The 26548-nt window shown below is 46.2% G+C and overlaps 1 protein-coding gene across 1 annotated transcript in view; it reads left to right on the top strand.

Moving 5' to 3' along the window:
• map7d2b (MAP7 domain containing 2b) overlaps positions 1-26548 on the top strand; it is a 108082-nt gene that overhangs the window by 11458 nt on the left and 70076 nt on the right. The window contains 5 exon segments of the mRNA XM_072584827.1: positions 4738-4812; positions 6385-6548; positions 24039-24156; positions 25164-25256; positions 26002-26112. Coding sequence (XP_072440928.1) covers positions 4738-4812; positions 6385-6548; positions 24039-24156; positions 25164-25256; positions 26002-26112 — 561 coding nt within the window.

Genomic DNA, 26548 nt, shown 5'->3' with positions numbered 1-26548 from the left:
AAAATGTAATTCCATTTTTTTAAAATATGAAACGAGTCCATTGGATTGTCAGAGAAGTCCTGATTCATTTAGTACCCTTTAAGTGAGGAATCACTGCTGTGAATATACACTTTTAATTGTTCTCAAGGTGTTTGTGGTTCAATGCAATAACCTGCAAATAAACTTGGTTTCCCTTACTAAGGTTGTCTGCTTTTTAAATCTTAATTCTTGAGCTGGGTGTGTTTGCAGGATAAGTCAATATTTATTGCCCATCCTAATTGCCCCCGAGAAGTTGATGGTGAGGTATTTAGAACGTTTGGAGTTCAATGTGGGTAAGTGTGAGGTGATTCACTTTGGTATGAGTAACAAAAAGATGGGGTACTGGGCTAATGGTCGGATACTTGGTAGTGTGGATGAGCAGAGGGATCTTGGTGTCCATGTACACGGATCTCTGAAAGTTGCCACCCAGGTAAATAGTGCGGTGAAGAAGGCTTACTGGCTAGTGTGCCCATTTTGAGTAGGTTGACCCACACTTACTAGTGTGGCTTACTGGCTTATTGGTAGAGGAATTGAGTTCCGGAGTCCTGAGGTCATGTTGCAGTTGTTTAAGACTCTGGTGCGGCCGCATCTAGAGTATTGTGTGCAGTTTTGGTCGCCATACTATAGGAAGGATGTGGAGGCACTGGAACGGGTGCAGAGGAGGTTTACCAGGATGTTGTCTGGTATGGTAGGAAGATCGTATGAGGAAAGGCTGAGGCACTTGGGGCTGTTTTCATTGGAGAAAAGAAGGTTTAGGGGTGACTTGATAGAGGTGTACAAGATGATTAGGGGTTCAGATAGGGTTGACCGTGAGAACCTTTTTCCACGTATGGAGTCAGCTATTACGAGGGGGCATAGCTTTAAATTAAGGGGTGGTAGGTATAGGACAGATGTTAGGAGTAGGTTCTTTACTCAGCGAGTCGTGAGTTCATGGAATGCCCTGCCAGTAGCAGCGGTGGACTCTCCCTCTTTATGGGTATTTAAACGGGCATTGATAGGCATATGGAGGATAGTGGGCTAGTGTAGGTTAGGTGGGCTTGGATCGGCGCAACATCGAGGGCCAAAGGGCCTGTACTGCACTGTATTTTTCTATATTCTATGTTTGAGCGTATTGCAATACATGGTTGTGATTGTGAGATGGAGCCAAAATTCATCCACACAGCATCAGTCAGGGAAGGGAACAAACCGTGATTGACTTAACCCTGAAAGCACCTTGTTGCTCTTGCTGCTTGGGAGTGACATGGTGACTCAGTGGTTAGCACTGCTGCTTCACAGAACCAGAGACCCAGATTCAATTCCAGCCTCCACTATCTGGGATATGGAGTTTCCCTGTGTCTGTGTGGATTTCCACCAGGATGCTCTGGTTCTTGCCACTGTCCAAAGATGTGCGGGTTAGGTGGATTGGCCGTGCTAAATTGCCCATAGTGTCAGGGAGGAGGTGGGTTAGCTATGGTAGTTACAGGGATGCAGGTGGGTCTGGGTGGAGTGCTCTTCAGAGGATCAGCATAAACTTGATGGGCTGAATAGAGTCTAGATTAGAGTGGTGCTAGAAAAGCACAGCAAGTCAGGCAGCATCCGAGGAGCAAGAAAGTCGACATTTCGGGCAAAAGCCCTTCATCAGGAGTGAAGACAGGGAGCCTCCAGGGTGGAAGATAAATGGGCCTTGGGCTGAATGGCCTGCTTCCCAATATAGGGATTGTATGATCCTAACATTTCACTTAGCCTAAAGTCAACAACATAGGCCTCATGTACAGAAAACTAACAATTAATGCTCAACCCGTCCTTTACCAGTAACAGTGCCTGATGAAGTATTACATAATCAAACCTTAAGGGCTACAAGTGGGGAAGTTATGAATTATTAAAGTGGATTAATAGCCGTTATGCTTTGAGGTGTGTATTGAATGGCAGGATTCCTTACATCTACTGAGCAGTTCATCATCAGTTGAGACAGGATGGGGTGATATGTGCTTTTTTTCAATCTAATGCAGCCTCTCAAAGAACCCTTGCATTACTCAGCGTTAGCATTTATTTCAATTCTTCTTGACTAATTAGCTATTTAATATGTATTTTAATTCTTACCTGCCCCCTCCTTCAGTAATCTCAGGAGCATATTCTATTTGCACATTATCCCTGTGGCTGCGTGGGTTTCCTCCGGGTGCTCTAGTTTTGTCTCACAATCCAAAGGTGTGCAGTTTAGGGTGGATTGGCCATTTTAAATTGCCCAATGTTCAGGGATGTGTAGGTTAGGTGCAATAATCGGGAGTAAATCCAGAATAGGGGAGGGGAATGGTCCTGGATGGGTTACTCTTCAGAGGATCAGTGTGGACCTGTTGGGCCGAAGGGCCTGTTTCCGCACTGTAGGGATTCTATTTAATTTCTTATTTAAAAATATGTTTATAAAAGTAGATTCCAAAGTATTTACAAATTGCTGTACTCCTGTACATTTTATAGTGCATCATGTACTCCTGGGAGTATCAGTGAGTGATTAGATTCCCTACAGCATGGAAACAGACCATTTGGCTCAACAAGTCCACACCGACCCTGCGAAGAGCAACCCACCCAGCCCCATTCCCTACAATTATCCATGACTAATGCACCCAACACTATCAGCCATTTAGCATGGCCAATTCACCTGACCTGCACATCTTTGGATTGTGGGAGGAAACCAGAGCACCCGGAGGAAACCTATGCAGACACGGGGGAGAATGTACAAACTCCACACAGACAGTCACCCGAGGCTGGGATTGAATCCGGATCCCTGGTGGAGTGAGGCATCAGTGCTAACCACTGAGCCACCGTGCCACCTACCCTGATGGGGAAGTTTGTCTAGCAAGTGGTGGCCTCGAGGTATTATTGCTGGACAGTGAATGCAGAGAGCCAGATAATGTTCTGAGAAAATGAGTTTGAATCCTGCCTTGGCAGATGTTGGAATTTGAATTCAATTTTAATAAAGATCTGGAATGAAGAGTCTAATAATGACTGTGAATCCATTGTCAATTGTCAGAAAAACCCATTTGGGTCACTAATGTCCTTGAGGGAAGAATACTGCTGTCCTTACTTGGTCTAGCCCACATGTGACTCCTGACCCACTGCAATGTGGTTGACTCTGAACCGCCCTCTGAACCAATTACAGTTGGGCAATAAATGCTGGTCTAGCCAGTGATGCCCATATCCCCCGAATGAATGAAGAAAACACAAATAACGTTTCTACATTCAGAATGGGGATTTGTATTAGGTTTAAACTGTTGTGTAGCTTGTTGGCTGATGACCTGCACCATAGAGCTGCACAAACCTCTCCCAAAGCGCACACAAGGTTTCTGGTGGTGTTCTTTATGGTCTGCAGTTGCCATGGATGGTGACCAGATCCTCGCACACCAGTCAGCCTGTGATCCCCGGACCCATGGTCACCACGATAGTCCCTTAAATGGATCCTCGGGTGGTGTCTCCTGAGTCATGTGCCTAACGCAGTGTTTACTGGATCAGGCCACATTTCCTGCATCACTTCCCTGAGCTATCACGCCAATGATGGGTGAACTACAAAAAGCCTGTATCTTCACTGTACCAATTAGGACGGCTCTGTGGTTGTATCTGCTTTCTGTAATGCTTCAACGCCATGGTTTTGAGTTGGTTCAAGATTGCTTTCTTGGAATCCTTCCAGTGTGATTGACGCTATGATGAGTTAGAGTGTTCACTTGGCTCAGTCTGCTGCTGTACTGTGTGCCCCCAATCCCCGATCTCTGCATTTACTCATAAGCAGGTCAGTGGTTCCTGTCAGTTGATGTATTCTGTTATTGAACTTCACTCATAATTGACTTTTGAGTGTTGACTGCGTTTCGTCAGACAGAATGCACATGTCGCTGGAGGTCTCCCTGCACCCACTCTGCTCCCAGTGCAGTGCAACCATGTGACTTGGTCTGGGATTGAAAAGGAATGCAAAAATGAATGACAGCTGCCAACCAAAAAGCAAGGGGTGGGGGTTGGCTCAGGACTGCGACGTCAGTGTCCAGTGTGGATCCAGATCCTGTGCTGGTTTTGTGATTAGAGGTTTATTGCCCACAACAGTAAAGAACAGATTAAATTAGATTCTGTATGCTTCGAAGAGTAACCCACCCAGACCCATTCCCCTACCCTATATTTATCCTGTCTAATGCACCTAACTCTATGGGCAATTTAGCATGGCCAGTTCACCTGACCTGCACATCTTTGGAGTGTGGGAGGAAACTGGAGCACCCAGAGGAAACCCACGCAGACACGGGGAGAATGTGCAAACTCTACATAGACAGTCACCCAAGGGTTGATTCGAACCTGAGTCCCTGGCGCTGTGAGGCAACAGTGCTAACCACTGAGCCACTGTGCCTTTCAGTTACCCGACTCTCCCACCTGACTAACCTTCACTCCTTGATTCCTTATTGCATTACTGACTGTGGGAGCTTGCTGTGCTCAAATCAGCATTCCCCACACTGTCAGATGTGTTGCCTTTCAAAGACTGTGAAGTGCTTTGGACCATCAATCCTGAGGCAGTGAAAGGTACCACAGAAATGCACATTCTTTCTCGAGAATTTGAATCGGATGTTTTCAATTTGAGAATTGAGGCGAGCTTTTTGGGGCCCCAAGAGTGTTGACACTCGACACGAGTGTTCTTTGTGGCTGGAAGATATTCTGTTTGATGTTTTGCTGCCTTTTTTTTTGTAATGTGCTGTCGATTTTGTTCACATGCAGAGTCCCAATCTTCCAAGGCAGATGACAGACAAAGACTGGCCAAAGAAAGGAGAGAAGAACGAGAGAGAACTCTGGGTGAGTTTGTTCTGCTTCTCTCAATGAATTGATGTGCAGTTTCTGGGTATGTAAATGATGCTGGGCCTTTTTTGCAGAGCTCCCATGAGAGAGAGAGAGAATCTGTGATCCACTCAGACCGTAAACACTGTCAGTTCTGGAGGAGTATTAGTTCCTGCTGTGTGCCAATCTACCATTGATAACGGTGCCCAGAGAGCCCTGTAAATCTTCCCAATAGCAAAGGGAATGAACTATTTCATGACCATCACTGTCACAATTGGCCGAAGGGCCTCGTTCTGTGAGGCAAAATATATAATTCCTTTTGACTCAGGAGCAAGCTAGCCTCTGTCTATCTTGGAGTCCCATGACACCAGTCCTATCACTGGACTTTTACAGAGAGCAAGGGGAATAGCAAACAATTTGCAGATTTCCAACTGTGTCCCTGCAACCCTCCCCACCTCCTACCTTCCACCAAGGCCAGGGTCACCTTGAGTGACATGTTTGATGACTGTACAATGAATGGGTGACTAAATAGCCTTTGCCACACTCCGTGATGGGCAGAGACGGACATCGGAGGAATTAGACCTTGGTCAGATGGGCCAAGGAGTATCAGATGCAGTCTAATGTAGATAAATGCGAGGTGTTACATTTTCATAAGACAAACCAGGGCAGGACTTAGGCATTTAATGGTAAGGTCCTGGCGAGTGTTGTTGAACAAAGAGTCCTCAGGGTGCAGGTTCTTAGTTTCTTGAAAGTGGAGTCACAGGCAGAGAGGATGATGAAGAAGGTGTATGACTGTTTTGCCTTTATAGGTCAGAACATTGAGTATAGGAGTTGGGAGGTCATGTTGTGGCTGTACAAGTTGATTAGGCCACTTTTGGAACACTACATTCAGTTCTGGTCTCCCTGCTATAGGAAGGATGTTATGAAACTTGAAAGGATTCAGAAAAAATCTACAAGGATGTTGCCGGGATTGGAGGATTTGAGCTATAGGTAGAGGCTAGATAGGCTGGGGCTGCTTTGCCTGGAGCATCAGAGGCTGAGGGGTGACCTTATAGAGGTGTATAAAATCATGAGGGGCATGGATGGGATAAATAGACAAAGTCATTTACCAAGCGGAGTCCAAAACAAAAGGGCACAGGTTTAAGGTGAGAGGGGGAATATTTAAAAGGGACCTCAGGAGCAACGTTTTCATACAAGGTGCTGTGTGTATGGGAATGAGCTGCCAGAGTCAGTGGTGAATGTTGGTACAATTACAACATTTAAAAGGCATCATGGATGGGAACATGTATAGGAAGGGAATAGAGAAATATGGACCAAATGCTGGCAAATGGGACTAAATTAATTTAGTAATATCCGGGTTGGCATGGAGGAGTGGACCAAACAGTCTGTTCCTATGCTGTATGACTTTATGTTTGGAGCTAAGTTTTGGAATTGTCTTCCAGAGAAGGCAGTAGAGGCTGGATAATCGAATATATTCAAGGATGAGATCAAGTCTAGGTTCTGTTGCAGTCAGAATCTACCGATTGTGAGTATGTGTGAGGTGGTGGTGGTGCAGTAAGCCTGTTCACTGACCTTGCACTCTCCTGTCAGCCGTGAGAGAGCAGCAGATCCTGCAGAAAGAGAAACGAGCCCAACTACTTTACGAGAGGCAGATTGAGGAGCGGTGGAAGAAGCTGGAGGAGCAGAGACAGCGGGAGGAGCAGAGAAGAGCCGCCGTTGAGGAAAAACGAAGGCAGAAGCTGGAAGAAGAGAAGGTGAGCTGGTTGGAGCTGGAGCAAGGATTCTTTTATTCAGAGTTTACTTTACCTCATTTGCTTGAAATCTCTCGAGGAGAGAGTTAATGAGTGGGGACAGTGAGCGATGTTAATCTTAACTTTGATAAGATACCACATAGCAGACTTGATAGCAAGCCTTTGGGGTTTAAAAAAAATCAGAGGCCATTTAGATATAATATCGGCTAAGAAACTAAAGAAAAGATGTCATCATAAACATTTGTTTTCAAAACTGGAAAATGTGTTGTTCCCTGTGGATCAGGATTAGGAACATTGCTCTTTTTGATGTGTATAAATGATCTGGACTTGGATATACATTAGTCACAGAGCCATAGAGTTTTACAGTATAGAAAGGGGCCTTTTGACTTATCATGTCTGTACTGATTTGATTATCACGTGTATCTTGTTACAAAATACAATGAAAAGTGTTGTGTTTTGTTGCGTTGACACTCTCTGTCGCCATCTTAAAACACAGAAAAATAAACCAAAACATGGAATGTAAAGAATAAGGAAATAATGAAAAAAGTGTTGAACTTTACGCTCCTTCTGGTTAAGTGCTCCACCACGGGTCATCTTCAAACAGTGTGGTGCTGGAAAAGCACAGCGTCCAGCTCTTCATCAGGAATGGGGAGTGGTGGTGGTGGTGGGGGAATGGGTGGCAAGGGGGGGGTTAGATAAATAGGGAGGGGGGGAAGTTAGCTGGGAATAAGATAGGTAGATGAATGTGGGGGTGAAGGTGATAGGACGGAATAGAGGGTAGAGCGGATAGATGGGAAGGAAGACAGACAGGTAGGACAGTTTGAGAGGGTGGTCCCATTTATCTGTCAGCCAGGCAGCAGCCTCCAAGTTGATGTGTATAAATGATCTGGACTTGGATATACATTAGTCACAGAGCCATAGAGTTTTACAGTATAGAAGGGGGCCTTTTGACTTATCATGCCAGCAAAGAATGGAGACCGAGAAAAGCTCATTCCGTTGGGAGGCTCCAGAGGGAAACTTGTTCTTCCACATGGCTATAAATATCTACCACTCCCTCCATTCCAACCCCAACCTCACCATCAAACCAGCAGACAAGTGAGGCGCGGTAGTCGTTTGGCGCACCGACCTTTACACCGCTGAGGCTAAACGCCAGCTCATAGACACCTCCTCCTACTGCCCCCTTGACCATGACCCCACCTCCCACCACCAAACCATCATCTCCCAGACCATCCAGAACCTCATCACCTCAAGGGATCTCCCATCCACCGCCTCCAACCTCATAGTCCCACAACCCCGCACTGCCCGTTTCTACCTCCTGCCCAAAATCCACAAACCTGACTGCCCCGGCCGACCCATTGTCTCAGCCTGCTCCTGCCCCACCGAACACATTTCTGCATACCTCGACACGGTCCTGTCCCCCTTAGTCCAAGAACACCCCACCTACGTTCGGGACACCACCCATGCCCTCCACCTCCTCCATGATTTTCGCTTCCCTGGTCCCCAACGCCTTATCTTCACCATGGACATCCAGTCCCTGTACACCTCCATCCCCCATCACGAAGGATTTAAAGCCCTCTACTTCTTCCTTTTCCGCTGTACCAACCAGTACCCTTCCACCGACACCCTCCTTCGACAGACTGAACTGGTCCTCACCCTGAACAACTTCTCTTTCCAATCCTCCCACTTCCTCCAAACCAAAGGAGTAGCCATGGGCACCCGCATGGGCCCCAGCTATGCCTGCCTCTTCGTAGGATATGTGGAACAGTCCATCTTCCGCAGCTACACTGGCCCCACCCCCCACCTTTTCCTCCGCTACATCGATGACTGTATTGGCACTGCCTCGTGCTCCCACGAGGAGGTTGAACAGTTCATCCACTTTACCAACACTTTCCACCCCGACCTCAAATTCACCTGGACCGTCTCCGACTCCTCCCTCCCCTTCCTAGACCTTTCCATTTCCATCTCGGGTGATCGAATCGACACGGACATTTACTATAAACCGACCGACTCCCACAGCTACCTAGACTACACCTCCTCCCACCCTGCCCCCTGTAAAAACGCCATCCCATATTCCCAATTCCTTCGTCTCCGCCGCATCTGCTCCCAGGAGGACCAGTTCCAAAACAGTACCACCCAGGTGGCCTCCTTCTTCAAGGACCGCAATTTCCCCCCAGACATAGTCGACGATGCCCTCCACGGCATCTCTTCCACTTCCCGCTCCTCCGCCCTTGAGCCCCGCCCCTCCAACCGCCACCAGGACAGAACCCCACTGGTCCTCACCTACCACCCCACCAACCTCCATGTCCAGCATATCATCCGCCGTCATTTCCGCCACCTCCAAACGGACCCCACTACTAGGGACATATTTCCCTTCCCTCCCCTATCAGTGTTCCGAAAAGACCACTCCCTCCATGATTCCCTCGTCAGGTCCACACCCCCCACCAACCCAACTACCGGCACCTTCCCCTGCAACCGCAAGAAATGCAAAACTTGCGCCCACACCTCCTCCCTTACCTCCCTCCAAGGCCCCAGTGGACACTTCCATATCCGCCACAAATTCACCTGCACCTCCACACACATCATCTATTGCATCCGCTGCACCCGATGTGGCCTCCTCTATATTGGGGAGACAGGCCACCTACTTGTGGGACGTTTCAGAGAACACCTCTGGGACACCCGGACCAACCAACTCCCCCTCCCACTCCACCAAGGACATGCAGGTCCTTGGACTCCTCCATCGCCAGACCATGGCAACACGATGGTTGGAGGAAGAGCGCCTCATCTTCCGCCTGGGAACCCTCCAACCACAAGGGATGAATTCAGATTTCTCCAGTTTCCTCATTTCCCCTCCCCCCACCTTGTCTCAGTCAAATCCCTCGAACTCAGCACCGCCTTCCTAACCTGCAATCTTCTTCCTGACCTCTCCGCCCCCACCCCACTCCGGCCTATCACCTTCACCTTGACCTCCCTCCACCTATCGCATTCCCAACGCCCCTCCCCCTCCCCCAAGTCCCTCCTCCCTACCTTTTATCTTAGCCTGCTGGACACACTTTCCTCATTCCTGAAGAATGGCTGATGCCCGAAACGTCGATTCTCCTGTTCCTTGGATGCTGCCTGACCTGCTGCGCTTTTCCAGCTCTGATCTCCAGCATCTGCAGTCCTCACTTTCTCCTATAAATATCTACCACATTGGACTGAGGTGTTACTGAGACAAGTTGAGGAGTCAGGGTCCAAACTGAAATTCAAGAAAGGTAATAATCTGGATTGCCATATGAACCATATCATTATAATAACGTTAGAATATAATTGCAATATTCTGAAGCCACTAACCCTTCACCTTAACCTTATGCTGTTGGATCTTAGACAAATTTGCTACAAGGAAAAGGTTCTCACTATCTGCTCAGTCTATGCCCCTCATAATCTTGCGTACCTCAATCAGAACCACTCCCAGTCTCTTCTGCTCCAGGGAAAACAAACCCAGCATATCCAGTCATTCCTTATCCCGGGCATAATCCTGGTGTATCTCCTCTGTACCCTCTCCAGTGCAGTTGTGTCCTTCCGATAGTGAGGTCACCAGAACTGCACACAGAATTCCATCCTTGACCTAACCAATGTTTTATAAAGTTGTGTTAAGACTTCCTTGCTCCTATATTCTACTCCTTGGCTAATGAAGGCAAGCATCCCATGTGTCTTCTTCACCTCACTGTCTACATGTGCTGACATCTTCAGGGAGCTCTGGACATTTACACCAAGGTCCCTTTGTCCTGTAGTATTCCCTGGGGACATACAATTCCTTGTGTATATCCTTCCCGTATTAGACCTCCTAAAATGCACCACCTTGCACTTATCAGGATTGAATTCCATCTGCCATTGCTCTGCCCAGTTTCAGCTGATCAATATCAGCCTTAACTTGAGACCATTCTCCTTATCTGAACCATATAGACATTCAAGAGGATTAAAGAATTGAAGCCATTCTCCAAGAGAGCTGTGTGGGAAGAAGGGGATTTTGATTCCTGGAGCACTGACCCCAGTATTGGAAATGAGGGAACTGCTCTGTTGCAGTGGCCTCCACTTAAAACAGATGAGACCAGTGTCTTTATGAACTGCGAAGTTGGGATTGTGGACAGCGCTTTAAACGGATACATGGTGAATGAGACAGGGGTAAATAAGGGGAGATTCAGAAATCCAAAGGAGAGAAAAGATTTGAGTGAAGACCACTGAGACATTTAAGAGGGCATTTGATGATTTTGTTTGATTAGAAAAGATTTACAAGCGTGCTGCCAGGGTTGGAGGATTTGAGCTATAGGGAGAGGTTGAAAAAGCTAGGGCTGTTTTCAGTTGAGCGTCGGTGGCTGAGAGATGATCTTATAAAGGGTTATAAAATCATGAGGGGCATGGATAGGGTAAATTGTCAAGGTCGTTTCCCCGGGATCCGGGTGTACAGAACTAGAGGGCATAGTTTTAGAGTGAGAGGGATAAGATTTAAAAGGAAGCCAAGGGGCAACTTTTTCACGCAGAGGATGGTGTGTGTATAGAATCAGCTGCCAGAGGAAGTGGTAGACGCTGGTACAATTACAATATTTAAAAGGCATATGGACATATGAATAGGAAGGGTTTAGGGAGATATTGGCCAACTGCTGGCAAATGGGACTAGATTAATTTAGGATATCTGGTTGGGATTAACGAGTTGGACCACAGGGTTTGTTTCTGTGCTGTACATCCCTGTGACTCTAAATAATGGGAAAGGTTATGGGGTAAAAGGCAGGAGATGGGATTCAGCAATGATACTCATTTGAAGAGTCAGTACAAAGTGGGCTGAATGGTCTCCTTCTGTACCATTAGCTTTCCGTGATTCTGTGATAAATCAACATAGGACAGGAAAACACTGTGTTTAATAGTATTTTAATGCATTTTTGAATAAAACCCACTTAAAAGACATAGAAACAATGAAAGCCTGAGTAACCGATAATTGATTAGATGAGCAAGAGCAATGCAGCAGTCGCAAGGCATAACCTTAAGGTAATTTGTGGTCTTTAGGAGGGAGCTGGTGTAGAGTTTATTGTATGTGCCCACATCATCATCTGCTGACTTACTGCGACAGTGCTGGCGCAAGGCAGGGCTTGAACAATCAAGTGCTATTGACTGAATTGTCTGCAGATCTCTCTTATGGTAATGCAAGCAAATTAAACACACAGCAATTTGTCTTTTGCAGAAATCAATGTAACAAGGCACTAATAATGCACTAGAAACCAGCCAACTGACACCAGAGAGAGAATCCTGAAAGTACAAAGGACCCACACAAAAGGTGTATTGATTATCACTATTTGCAGTTAGTGTGCAACGGGAAATTATTCTATCCAAGAAAATTTACCAGCACAGCTGGTCAATAATGCAGTAGGAGTTATACTGCAACACTGTTCTACCTGCCTCTGGGAATCCTGGTGTCTTTTCATCTACAAGATTTCTGCAATTTTTTTGGAGATGTGAAATTGTTCTTGAAAACCAATAATGAGTTTTAACCATTCTGGATTCACCTGGTAACGCTTTCAAGGATGTGGTGTAGTGGTAATGTCACAGGACTAGAAATCCAGCTGACCAGGACCTGATCACAGATTAACGTCCTGCTATTGCTGGAGTTTCGATTCAGTTAATAAAACGTGGATTTACACCCGTGATGGTGACAATTGCATCAATGATAAACCCATTCTGGTTCACTAATATCCTTTAAGGAAGATTGGTTTGGCCTACACGTGACTGCAGACCAACAGCAATGAGGTTCACTCTTAACTGCCCTCTGACATCACTGAGCAAACCAGGGTAATTTGCAGTGGGCAACTAATGCTGAGCCAGCCAGCCAGTGATACCCACATCCCAAAAATGAATAGAATCATATTAGAAGGTTCCCACTCAAGGGGTTTGGACAAGCAGGCCAGGCTGACACTCCTATGAACACTTACTTTTCTTAAACTCTAGATTTATAAAATCCGTTAATTAACCTTTGAGACTCCAGGGAGGGCCATGATTGTCTGTATAACCAATTGAAACATATAGAATACTGAATGGCCTGGAAGAGTGGATGTTGGGAAGGTGTTTCCATTGGTAGGAGAGATTAGGACCCGAGGACACAGCTTCAGAATAAAGGGAAGACCTTTTAGAATGGAGTTAGGGAGAAACCTCTTCATCCAGAGACTCATGAGTCTATGGAATTCATTGCCGCAGAAGGCTGTGGAGGCCAGGTCATTGAGTATATTGAAGACTGAGATAGAAAAGGGGATCAAGGGTTAAGGGGATGAGCAACTTATCAGCCGTGATTGAATGGCGGAACAGACTGGATGGGCTGAGTGGTTTCATGTCTAGCCCAATGTCTTAATTCACAATTTAACCATTTTTTGCCTCACAGTTATTCTGGTGTCTCTGCACTGCACCACCACTGAGGTGATCTTTTATCAGATCCTGTCAGGGTGAATCCTGTGAGAAGCTGTCCCGTATTGGAAAGACCGGAACTACTTTGAAGACAAGAGGCCTCCCATTCCAAACAAAAACAGGAATCTCATTTCTGTCAGGGATTGGTTAATCTACGGACTTGCCAACTCCGAAGATCAGTGGAGGCTGGGCAGTTGAATTTGTTTGAGGCCTGAAATTTGTCCCCCTCCCCTAACTGATTCCTCTTTCCCCTGTGTCATTTCTTGTCCATTACCATGGGCAACCTGTAATTATAGAGAAGGATACACTTATATTTCAGGCGCTGCTGCATAAACACCCTAGGCACCATCGTTGACTAGTTCTGCAATGGTCCAATTATTGCTCTCTCAGGGAATTGGGCAGAAAAATGAATTTGAAGGCCAAGATCAGCCATGATCATATTGAACGACTGAGCAGATGGAAGGTGAAATGGTCTACTGTATCTCTATCTCTTATGATGTTAAGCTGCTTACTCAGTTACCTTCAAGTCAAAGGGTTGTAAGCTTAAAGCCTTGATTATCTATAACAACAGGACAACTGCTGATGTTTTTCTGCATTGTTGTCTTTCCAGTGGGATTTTAAATCCAGACCTGGTATCCCCTCACTGATGCATTGGCGACATCATAGCACAGAACTGCAACACCAAGTTCATGCCAACTGGCCCTGGAGTAATCCAGTCCAATTCATTTCCCACTCCACCCCTGTCCCTCTACAAATTTATTCCCTTTTATTATAAGCAAAATACCTATTTTAAAATAAATAAACATATTTATTTTAGTGTGTTTTATTTTATTATATGAAGTAAATATAGGAGAAACTCATCAGGTCTGGCAGCATCTGTGAAGAAGGAAACAGAGTTCGTATTTTGAGTGTGGTGTAACTCTTCTTCAGAACTGAGAAAGGGTTTGAAATTTTTTTTATATGGTTGACAGAGTTGGCGGGGAAGCAAGTGGTGAGGGTGCCCAGAGCCAAAGACAAAGGGGTATGTGATGTTGGTGGAGGAGGGACAGAGATGTAAGAACAGTGTGAATGAAGGTGTAACAAGCAGAAAGTGGATTCCCAGTTAGCAAGATACAAGCAAGGTATGACTGTGTGTGTGTGTCTGTGTCTGTCTGGGCATATCTGACTGGCATGTGTGTGTGTGTCTATGTGGGCGTATCTGACTGGTATGTGTGTGTGGCTGAGTGGTGTGGGGGCATATCTGACTGGTGTGTGTGTGTGTCTGTGTGGTGTGAGGGCGTAACTGACTGGTATGTGTGTGTGTGTCTGTGTGATGTGTGGGCGTATCTGACTGGTATGTGTGTGTGTCTGTATGGTGTGTGGGCATATCTGACTGGTATGCGTGTGTGTCTGTGTGGTGTGTGTGTATCTGACTGGTATGTGTGCACGTCTGTGTGATATAAAGGCGTATCTGACTGGTATGTGTGTGTTTGTCTGAGTGGTGTGTGCATATCTGTCTGCTATGTGTGTGTGTGTCTTGAGTGGTGTGAGGGCATATCTGACTGGTATGTGTGTGTGTGTCTGTGTGGTGTGAGGGCATATCTGACTGGTATGTGTGTGTGTGTCTGTGTGGTGTGTGGGCATATCTGACTGGTATGTGTGTACGTCTGTGTGGTGTGTGCGCGCGTATCTGACTGGTGTGTGTGTGTCTGTGTGGTGTGTGGGCGTATCTGACTGGTTTATGTGTGTGTCTTGAGTGGTGTGGGAATATCTGACTGGTATGTGTGTGTATCTGTGTGGTGTGTGGGCGCATCTGTGTGGTATGTGTGTGGGTCTGTATGGTGTGTGGGCCTATCTGACTGGTCTGTGTGGTGTGTGGGCGTATCTGACTGGTATGTGTGTGCGTCTGTGTGATATGTAGGCGTATCTGACTGGTATGTGTGTGCGTCTGTGTGGTATGTGCGCCTGTCTAATGTGCGTGTGTGTCTGTGTGGTGTGTGGGCGTATCTGACTGGTATGTGTGTGGTGTGTGTGCACGTATCTCACTGGTATGTGTGTGGTGTGTGTGCACGTATCTGACTGGTATGTGTGTCTGAGTGGTGTGTGCATATCTGACTGGTATGTGTGTGTGTGTCTGTGTGATGTGTGGGTGTATCTGACTGGTATGTGTGTGTGTCTGTGGTGTGTTGGCATATCTGACTGGTATGTGTGTGTGTCTGTGTGGTGTGAGGGCGTATCTGACTGGTATGTGTGTGTGTCTGTGTGGTGTGTGGGCGTATCTGACTGGTATGTGTGTGTGTCTGTGTGGTGTGCGGGCGTATCTGACTGGTATGTGTGTGTGTCTGTGTGGTGTGAGGGCGTATCTGACTGGTATGTGTGTGTGTGCCTGAGTGGTGTGTGCGTATCTGATGTGGGTGTGTGTCTGAATGGTGTGTATGCATATTTGATTGATATGTATGTGCATCTGTGTGATGTGTGTTGCATGTATGTATGTGTGTATGAGCATGTGGGTGGGGATTGGTTGGCAGATGTAAGAAAAATTTGAGGATGCAGAGATTATGCTCTGAAGTTATGGAATGTGATATTCTACACTGGAGGCTGTAAAGTGTCTAAGTGGAAGAGGAAGTTTTGTTCCTCAAGCTTGTGTTGTGCTTCATTGAAACGTTGCAGTAGACCGAGGACAGAAATGTTAGTGTGAGAGTCAGGTGAATTATTGAAATGGTAAAACAAGCAGAGGCCAGGGCCATTCCTACAGGCAGGAGAGATGTTCCACAGAGTGCTCACCCAGACTACATTTATCTCTCCAATGTAGAGTATTGGGCTAGTTTGGGGCTTTGAACAGTGAGGAAAAAGGTGGTGAATTGACAAATGTTCCAATTTCAGTGTCTGCTTGGGAATGCGTCACTGGGGAGTGAGGAAGCGATTGGAGGGGACCAGGATGTTCCAGAAGGAATGCTGACAGTGGAGAGGTAGAGAGGATGTGTTTGGTGGTGGTATTCTGCTGGAGGTGACAGAAATGGAGGAGAATGTGGCGACTGGTGTGATGGAAACTATTGTTGTTCTGGGAGGGCAGGGAAGAGACAGGGACAGGGACAGAAATGCAGAAGATGGGTCAGACACAGCTGAGAAACCTATCAACTGCATTTCGAGGGGCGGGGGGGGGGATCCTTGGTTGAGGAGGAAGGGAGGCAGCCATGTTGAATGTAACATCAATAGAACAAATGAGGTAGAGACAGAGAAACTGGGAGAACGGAAAGAAATCCTGACAGAAAGCAGGATGTGAGGAGGTGAATTTGTGGTAACTGTGGGTTTGTAATGGATATCAGCCCATCCCCGAGAAGGAACAGTCAGAGATTGAACAGATGAAAGTGAGAAAAGCATGGAAATTGGAAGCAAAACTATTGGGTTTTTTTCCATTTCCAGATGAGAGCAGGAATCAACACCAAACACAGCGTCAGTGTATCAGAGAAAGAGAAGTAGGTGGGAGCCCGTGGTTTGGAACGAAGAGTGTTCCAGATAACCCACAAAGAGACACATATAACTGGGAGTGCATGGGTACCCATGGCCACCTCTTTGACTTGGAGAAAGAGAGATGCGTAAAAGAAGCTGGTCAAAGTCAGGATGAACTCAACCAGGTGGTGATGGATGGGCCTGGTTTAGGTCTCCATTCAGGAAAGAAACACGAGGCCTAGACAAGCCTGACTTGGAATGGACATGTAGAGAGATCACACGCACACATAGAAGGCAGCTAGGACAAGTAAACTGGAAATTGTAGAGCTCGTGGAAAGTGGCAGACGAATCACAAATGTGAGCAGGAAGAGACTGAACAAGTGGGGATAGCAGAGAGTCAAGAGCAGAAGAAGAAATTATTTCAACGGGACAGGATCCGTCTGAAGTGATGGATCTGAGAGCAGTTCTGTTGAGGATTTTGTGAGAAGGGTAGAAGTGGCCTGTGTGGGTTGGGAGACTATGAGGTTAACATTGCAGAGGGAGATCTCCAGTGACAGTGTTGGAAACTCCAGCCTGGTGTTCAATGGGAGGGGTCATGGACCAGGATGAGATGGGAGGAAGCATCTAAGATTAGGACTCAGCTTCTGCCAGGTAGAGGGTAGCACACCAGATGTTAACAGGCAGGTTTGATAACAAGGTCAGGGTTGGAGCTGAGGGAATGGAGTGCAGCAAATTCAGTGGGAGCCAGTTTAGAGTAAGGGAGGGGAGCAAAGAAACGCAGGTGGGCACCATGATGTCAGCAATGCTCGATGAAGAGATCAAGTATCAACAAAAGGACAGAGGCACATGGACAGAGAGTACTGGAGATGGGGGAAAGGGTCAGTGGAGCGGGAAAAGGACACCTGCCAAAGAAGTGGAAGCGGAGACGATGGGAGAAGAGTTCAGTGTCATGTTGTGTCCAAAATGCATTGAGTTGGGGAAGTAAAGGGATAAAACGGAGTCCTTCGCTGAGCATAGAACACCATCGGAGAGAGGGAGGTCAGAGACAAGAGTGGGAGTGGGTGAAGGAGTGGGAGGTTTGGGGGAAGAGGATCCAGATCAGCATCCATGAGCATTTGGAGCTTAAAGGAAGATAAGACATTTCATGTTAAAACATTAAATGAGGCGGAGGACAAAATGGAACAAGGAGGGGGCAGTAGGACATTTTGAGAGAGTGTGAGACTCTGCTGCTGGAGAGAGCAGGATGAAGAATGTGCATTATGGTGGCACACAGCAGTGTGTGTGGATGAGGTGAGAATACCTATCAGAGGAGTGTTGTACATCACAAATCCCTGTGATCCTGGCTGGATTCAAAACACTGCACTCTTGATGTTAACTCTCTTTCTTTCTCCACAGATGTCAGATCGCACCAACATTCATTGTCCACATTCCCTTCAGAGGTCCGCCTATTTTGTTTTAAGACTATTGATCGTGTCCACTTCAAAGACCCTTTTCCAACAGTGTTGGTCCTTCTTGCTGTGTTTAAAAACTTCATATTCCCCTTTGCATCTTTCATCTGTGCCCTGCCATCATTGTAACAGTGGGACAGATTTTTCTTACATCTTGTCCATGGCTATAGAATTTGCATTAGTTATCTCCCAGCCCCAGATTCTCCAACCCAGTCTTGTTATTAAAAAGCCACATATCTCCCCCAGCTGCCCAGCACCTTCCAAGCACTACACAACCTTCCCAAAGAGTGGGGCTGGACCAGAGGAAGTCACAGCTGTGAAAATTCAAGCCAAAAGTTTGCATTGACAAAAGCTTTCTAACTTCACCTCCTTTGCAAGCAGGAGCATGCTGGTCCTATAACGTGGGAAGTGATGGCCTCATGGTATCATCACTGGATTGTTAATCCAGCGACCCAGGTCATGTTCTGGGGACACTGGTTCAAATCCAGCCACGACGGATGGTGGAATTTGAATTCAATAATAGTCTGGAATTAAGTGTCTCACGATGACGATTCATCTATTGTAGATTGTAGATTGTTGGAAAAAACCCATCTGGGTTACTAATGTCCATTAGAGAAGGAAACTGCCATCCTGACCTGGTCCAACCTACATGTGACTCCAGACCCACAGCATTGTGGTTGACTCTTAACTGCCCTCCGGGCAATTATGGATTGACAATAAATGCTGGCCTAGACAACGAAGCTCTCATCCCATCAATGAATTTTTTAAAATGATGGATCAAAACCATCCTCTGTTATTTGAGAGTTCCAATTTGCCACATGTGTGTGCAACACCTGCCAGAGATAAGGGGCGACATGATGGCTTAATGGTTAGAACTGCTGCCTCACAGCACCACCCATTTGATTCTACCCGCAGGGCAACTGTCCGTGTAGAGTTTGCACATTCTCCCCATGTCTGTGTGGATTTCCTCTGGGTGCTCCAGTTTTCTCCCACAGCCCAATGATCTGCAGGTTAGGTGGATTGGCCATCCTAAACTGAGTCAAGATTAGAGTGGTGCTGGAAAAGCACAGCAGGTCAGGCAGCATCCGAGGAGCAGGAAAATCGATGCTTCGGGCAAAACCCTTCATCAGGAGTGCATCAGGCTTTTGCCCGAAACAGGAAGAAAGTTAGCCACGAGGATACACGAACACCAGCTAGCCACAAAAAGACATGACCCTCTCTCCCTCGTAGCCCTACACACGGATGAAAAAAACCACCATTTCGACTGGGACAACACATCTATCCTGGGACAGGCTAAGCAAAGGCATGCCAGAGAATTCCTAGAGGCCTGGCACTCCAACCACAACACCATAAACAAACACATAGATCTAGATACCATCTATCAACCCCTCAAAAAATGAACAGGAAATGACATCACCACAAACACCTGGAACCCTATCCAGGAGAAAGATATAAATAGAAAGCAGGAGACAACAGCTTCGCTTCACTTGGAGGTCGCCACTGATTATGTTACTTAGCCAGGTAATGAAACGTCTGGATATCAAACCTGCAGCTCAGTGAGCAAACCTACACCCTAAACCTCAACCTGAGCTACAAACCTTCACAAACCTTGCAATAGGGTAGAGGAGTTGGATGCTCTTTAAAGGGTCAGTGTGGACTCAATGGGCTGAATAGCTGCTTCCACACAGTCGGGAATCTTGTTGAGTGAATGGAATGAGTTTTTTCCTTCTTTAGTGAATAAATAGATGAGTTGACTTTTTCACAGAGCAGAACACACATTTGCTGCAGGCAATGACAGTGTAGAATTCCATCTGCAAAGTGAAAGAAGCTTTTAGGCATCAGGATCAGTGAGACACTCTCTCTCTGCTGCACCACCAAGGCTAAAATGTTCATCAAGGTTTTGAGGGGAGCATTCCATGTGAGCAACCTACACGAAGCATTTGGTCAAAGGAAGGAGATGTAGCTCACCAGGCGCACATGTGCGGACACACATTACACTCACTAATTGGCTAAACAATTAGCCAATTGGGGGATTGAGAGAGATAGAGAGATTGGGAGTGAGGAATGAGAGAGTGAGAGAGATTGGGAGTGAGGAATGAGAGAGTGAGAGAGATTGTTGTGGTTCTGTTTGCTGAGCTGGGAATTTGTGTTGCAAACATTTTGTGGTTCACTAGGTGACATCCTCAGTGCTTGGGAGCCTCCTGTGAAGACTGAGAGAGATTGGGAGTGGAGAATGAGAGAGAGAGAGAGACTGGAAGTAGGGTATGAGAGAGAGACTGGGAGTGGGGAACGAGAGAGAGAGAGAGAGACTGGGAGTGGGGAATGAGAGAGAGAGACTGGGAGTGGGGAACGAGAGAGAGAGAGACTAGGAGTGGGGAACGAGAGAGAGAGACTAGGAGTGGGGAATGAGAGAGAGAGAGACTGGGAGTGGGGAACGAGAGAGAGAGACTGGGAGTGGGGAACGAGAGAGAGAGCGACTGGAAGTGGGGAACGAGAGAGAGAGCGACTGGAAGTGGGGAATAAGAGAGAGAGCGACTGGGAGTGGAGAATGAGAGAGAGAGACTGGGAGTGGAGAATGAGAGAGAGAGACTGGGAGTGGGGAATGAGAGAGAGTGGGACTGGGGAACAAGAGAGATAGAGAGACTGGGAGTGGGGAATAAAAGAGAGAGAGAGACTGGGAGTGGGGAATGAGAGAGTGACTGGGAGTGAGGGTGTAAAGGAGGGAGAGACGGGAATATAGATAAGAGAGAGTTTGAGATTGAGAAGTGAAGGGTGAGAAAGAGAGATCAAGAAAGACTAGGGAATGAAGGGTGAAAGTGACTGGGGAGTTGGTGTTGGCATAGGGAGGCAGAAGAGAGATTGGGGAATGGGGGGTTGGGGGAGTAAGTGAGAGAAAATGGAGAATTGGGCCGTGAGAGAGAGAAAGAGAGAGAAAAGAGAGTGTGTGGAGAATTGGGGTGAGAGAGACTGGAGGATGGCAAAGGGAGGTTGGAGTACAGGGTGATCCCAATGGCTTGTGTTCAATTCCTGCCCGGCTGAGGTTACACAAAGGGTTCTCCTTAGTCTTTCCCCTTACCTGAGGATGTGGTGACCCTCCAGTGATGCACCACCGTCTTCTCTCTAACGAGAGAGCAGCCCAGTACTCTGGAAAGACTATGGTGTCTTTACCATTTTACCTTCGTTTTACAGTGTTGAAGAACATAAAAACAGATCTGTGCCATTCAGCCCGCTGAGTCTGTTCCACCATTCTAGCTCATGATTCTATCCTGGCACCATTTCTCTGTATTGTCAGCATATCCCTTAATATAATTAGTAACTGCTATGTATTGATCTCTGTCTTGATTATACATGGATTTTGAATGTTTATATCCCTCCAGGAAGTAGAGGGAAGCTAAAGAAGGCAGGAGGAGGCAAGGGGAGACTGTGAGGGTGTAAGGAGGGATTGTAGAGCAAGGGAGTGTGCAGAAAGGGTGGGGCAGAAGGAATATAAGAGATCAAGGCAGCAAAGAAGATAGAATAATGTTAAACTGGTCCACAAATGCTAGCTAGGGCCCAGGAAAACCTGAATTTGCTGATTGTTTGCAAACAAATGTGGAATATCTAGCTTAAAGCTGTTTATGTTCAGGAGCTCCTATTTGTGGAAAACACATCAGATGCTACTGTAGTGAACATTCTTATCAACTTAAATTTGATTCTTCAGATCAGAGTTAGATTCAAAAAGTGGTAGTGACTGCATGGTTAAAGTTTTTGTGCATGTATATGAGATGGCAGGGCATAACCTGTAGCATTGCCATTTTGTGGAAGGTGTTTGGGTTGATGGCTTTTTGTGTGTAGAAGGTAGAAGTTATTACTGTGGAAATGAAATTGTTGCGAACTTATTTCTGTTTTCTTGTCTGATTTACAAACTGTGGTGTCTGGGAAATTAATGCTTTTCTTGCTTATTGTGGCTTTAACTTAAATGGTGGGAAGATAATAATTGCAAATATTACATAATTCATCTAACCCTGCTACTGTGTGAGTGCAAACATCCACACACCAACACAGATAAGAAGGTGACAGAAGATGCAACAGCATGGTAATAATGGAGGAGTTAGTGAGAATGAAAAAAGGGCACCTGAAAACTACAATGTAGCCCCAAAAATCAAAAGACAGCTTGAGAAAATCTCCAGAGGAGTCCTCATTTTTAAAAAAATGCAGCATCTGCAATATGTTGCCCTCTTTTTGCTCTATACTGGGACTTTGTAAATGTGGTTAGTTACAATTTAAAATGGGAAAGTCTTTACTAGTCACTTGTAAAGTTTAATATTTCTGTTATCAAAGTTATTTTGGGTGGCTTGGTGGCTAAGTGATTAGCACTGCTGTCTCACAACACCAGGGACCCAGGTTCAATTCCACTCTCGGGCAACTGGAGTTTGCTCATTTTCCCAGTGTCTGCATGGGTTTCCTCCGGGTGCTCTGCTTTCCTCCCACAGTCCAAAGATATGCAGGTCAGGTGAATTGTCCATGTTAAATTGCCCAAAGTTTCCAAGGATATGCAGGTTAGATGCATTAGTCAGAGGTAAATGTAGGGGAATGGGTCAGTATGGACTTGTTGGGCCGAAGGGCCTGTTTCCACACTGTAGGGATCTAAAGCTAATCTAAACCCACTTAGATGGTTAGTAATTATATATTATTGAGGATCAATGGGCTGGTGTTAATTTATTGGAAGGTCTTTACCTTTTTTAAAGTTGGAAATCAATCCAAGGGCCATTCAACAACAGAATATGTCACTGTCAGGTCAGAGAGTCATACAGCACAGAAACAAGATCCTTCGACCCAACTCATCCATTCCTAAACTGAACTAGTCTCATGTCCCTAACTTTGGCCCACATCCCTCTTTACCTTTCCTACCCATATACCTGTCCAAAGATCTTTTGAATGTTAAAAGTCAAGATATGAGATGACCCTTTGTCTGCTGGAGATTTAAGCTTTATGGATGTTGCTGGTGGCCTGGACTTTGCATAGGACCCTCTTGCACTGAAAGGAGCCTCTTGCACTCTGAATGACTGAGTCGCGGGCCTTTGTCTGACAAAGGTTGTAATGTCTATCAGAGTGAAACCTATGCTTTTGATAGCTTTTCAAAGTAGCGACAAGGAACACAAAGTCAAGTTTGCTGAATCTATATAAAATAATTTATGGTTCCTAATTCTGGGCACCAGAAGAGGCTATAACAGTGGGAGCAGAGAGGTGGGCGATAGGGTTCCTAGAAATAGCAGAAGTGCCAGGGTGTGTGATTTCAAAGCTCGGGCTTGTCCGTGCGTCGCTCCCGAAAGAGAAAACATTGATGCCATAGTGACCGGATACTCCTGGAGCTGTGCACTTCGGCCTGCTGCCCGGGATGGGGAAGAGAAGGAGTTGGTCGGTCTCAGTGCTTGTTTCATGGGAACATGTTCAGATTTGATGGCGGATGAGATTGCATTGTGTGCATGAATTAGCAACTTAGTCTGCAAAGGTTCCATGTTCCCACTGTCATATCATTGGAATACACTCTGGGCTGTCAGGGTGGAATAAATATTCATACAACACTGATGAAATAAATCACCTTCCAATGTCAAAGGCAAAAGCCAGGCAGAATACCCTTTCACCGAAAAAAAAACACATCCAAGATCTTTACAAAGTTGGCTATGAACATGCAAACATTTCAGGTTCTATCCTGAGTGTACCTCTATTGGAAAATGCTGGGAGGGGTGGTGAGGGTGCTTTTACAGTAAGAAACGATGCAGCCAGACTCTGTCAGTGCAGAGCTGGAATGTCTGGCGATGTCTCACAGCCTGGCCAATTCAGTGAGCTGCCTTGTGCTGGGGATCTCGCGCAGTGAATCAGCGATTGATCAGGGCCTCTGCGATTTCCCACAGGCCTGCACTTAGTGCTTGGCCGAGCATTCTTCATCAGCTGAACCTCCACTGCGCTACCAGACCCATGACACACAGGTACTGCTGCTGATGCAGACTGACATTCAGGGTGTAGCCCTGTGCTGGTCCTGCTCCTGATGATAACTGAACAATCCCTGTGAAAGCCAGCCGTTTTGGTTTCCTCTAGTGAATGCTAACTGCTTTTGAAATCTCGCGTGCTCTCTTGTGTTCTGTCTTTTTTAAACGTAGTGTTTATTTTTTTGGTCCCTCCTCCTTCACCCCCACCCAACTTCTGTCTTCAGCAGCGTCACGAGGCCATGATGCGTCGCACTTTAGAGCGTAGTCAACAGCTTGAGCAGCGACAGAAGCGATGGTCCTGGGGAGGAGCAGGAGCACCTACAGGAGCTGGGACTAGGGATGGTGAGTGAGAGAGAACTGACCGCATTGCAGTTCCCTCCTGACAACGTGATAAGTGTGTATGTGAGAGAGAGAGAGAAAGCATCTGAGCCTTTTTAGCACTCTGAAATTTTTACCTATCATCACAACAGTTATCCTCAGAAATCAGAACTCCTCTCTGGCTTTTATTTTTAACAGGATGAAGGTTCCCTTTCTGTTCACATTTTTCAGTCAAATTGAGCCACTGGGGCAAATTAACCAATTAAATTCGATCCATTTTTAAAGGGTGACTTGCAACTAAAGAAAATATAAGGAAACAAATTACTTTAAAGTCCGCCTCTTCTGTCACACAGTTGAGGCTGTTTTAGTTTCTGGGTTAGTGGTGCTGGAAGAGCACAGCAGTTCAGGCAGCGGTTTTAGTGAATTGAAGCCTTGAGAGAAAGAAGAGAAAATACCCAGTGTCTGACAGATGGATTCAAAAGGACGCTGAGGGTAAGTCACTGATTGATCCTCTCTCCCTCAGGAATCTGCTCTTGAGCAGCTTGAATTTCTGAAGCCCCTTTTCTCTGTTTACAATGACTGCAGTTACTGAGCTGTTACTGTAGGTTTAAAATGCAGTCTGATCACAGGAGTGGGAGGGAGGGGGAGGGATGGTTGGTCGGTCAGGATTTGACCCAGTGTGAGATGCAGCAGTCACCAGCTGTAAAATGCCATAAACGTATATCCGTTTTTTAAAAAAAGGTGTGGTGGTCAATTGTGTTCCTTAACACGACCCTGAAACTGGAATCTGGCAGTGAGAGGAAGATACCATTTTGAGCCAGAGAGATGCACTGTAAGTGATAAGCTGATAGGTTCTGGGTGTTAATAAAAGCACCCCACCCCAGACCTGCAACATGTCCCACACACACTCAGAGGAGTTGAGTCATAGTTCTCTGCCGTGTACTGTCTGCTGAAATGTTTTCTTTTCTTCTTGTTATTTAGCAACCAGATGGTTCGCTAGCTGACTGATGTCCTTTATTCTGATTGTGTAGGTGCATCAGAAAATACCCCACCCTGCCCTCTAGGTTTAGCGTTCAACAGCCCTCCGGCTCCTGAGGCCTCTGATGCTGCTGATTCCATTGCTGGTATTTAGAATCATTACTATGTACCTAGGTGTTTTAACACTCTTCCTGTCTTGTCCAATCATCTCACCAATCTGTTATACCCACCCAGTTCTCTAATGTTCTTTTGTTTTGCTGTTTGTATTACTGCTTGAAATGTGGGTGCTCGATAACGCTTGTGTGTGTGTGTTTGTGTGTGTCTGTGAGAGAGAGAGACTGGACTTGCATATGTGTCTGTCTCTGTGTGTATGAATCTGTATACTTGTGTATCTGTCTGTGTGCCTGTCTGTGTATGTGTGTATGTACCTGTATACTTGTGTGTCTATGTGTACTTGTGTATGTATCTATGTGGATGTCTGTATGTGTGTTGTGTGTGTGTACCTGTCTGTGTGTGCACCTGTATGTCTGTGGGTGTGTGTGTGTTGTGTTCATGCGCCTGTCTATGTCGATGTGTGTTGCGTGTCTGTGTGCATGTCTCTATATCAGGGTGTGTACTTTTTTATTGATCTGTCATTGGCAAAGATGGTTCTTGTATTATTTTAACAGTACAAGACTATCTTGTTATCCAGCACTTGACTGAAACTGTGTTATGAGGCTCTTCTGCATGTCCTGTTCAATACGTTCGTGTTTTTTATTTGTTTTTAGTGCCTGTGTTGACATCTTGTGTACCTGGCGGATATTTGAATGGCCATTCTGAATGTAAATGCTCTCTCTCTCTCTGTCTCTCTTTCCGCTCCCCCTCCCCCCCCCCCACCCTGACTTTTTGCAGCACCAGACAAATTCTCAGTCCCTGCTGCCAATCTGCCCAGACACATGGAGTCAATGAGTGGCAAACTCCTGTCGCCCTCGACAGCAGCGAACCCACAGCCCACTGAAAAAGGCAAGTGGCTATCCAGTTGGGGTGAGGGGCTGGTACACATTTCTGAGGGTTCTTTCATTCTGTTTAGATGTGTGTGCTCACTCCACGCTTACTACAGTCTCGATCAAGCCAAACATCGATACTCGAGCGGCCAGTCCATGCTCTCAGTTGAGTTATGAGTCCATTGATACATGGACTATCATAACACTGCTTTCAAATTTGGATGAAATGTTGGAGTTCCTGCATTGTGTGTATGTGTACCTTTGTGCATGTGTCAGACAGAGCACACTTGAGCAGCCTGCTGTCATGGTGTTTTGGCAAAATGATTCCTTGTTGGATCTCAGGGTGATTCTAAGTGGGTTTGAGACCACTTCCTTTGGGAGCAAGGGCGGGTGCCGAGGAGCTGACTGTCACAGGTAGGTGTCCCTCTCTCCTCATGAAGAAAAGATTGTAGTCA

This window comes from Chiloscyllium punctatum, chromosome 15 (genome assembly GCF_047496795.1).
Source record: "Chiloscyllium punctatum isolate Juve2018m chromosome 15, sChiPun1.3, whole genome shotgun sequence".
Lineage (NCBI taxonomy): Eukaryota > Metazoa > Chordata > Chondrichthyes > Orectolobiformes > Hemiscylliidae > Chiloscyllium > Chiloscyllium punctatum.
The sequence above is the reverse complement of the archived record's forward strand: the minus strand, read 5'-3'. Positions and strand labels throughout refer to the sequence as shown.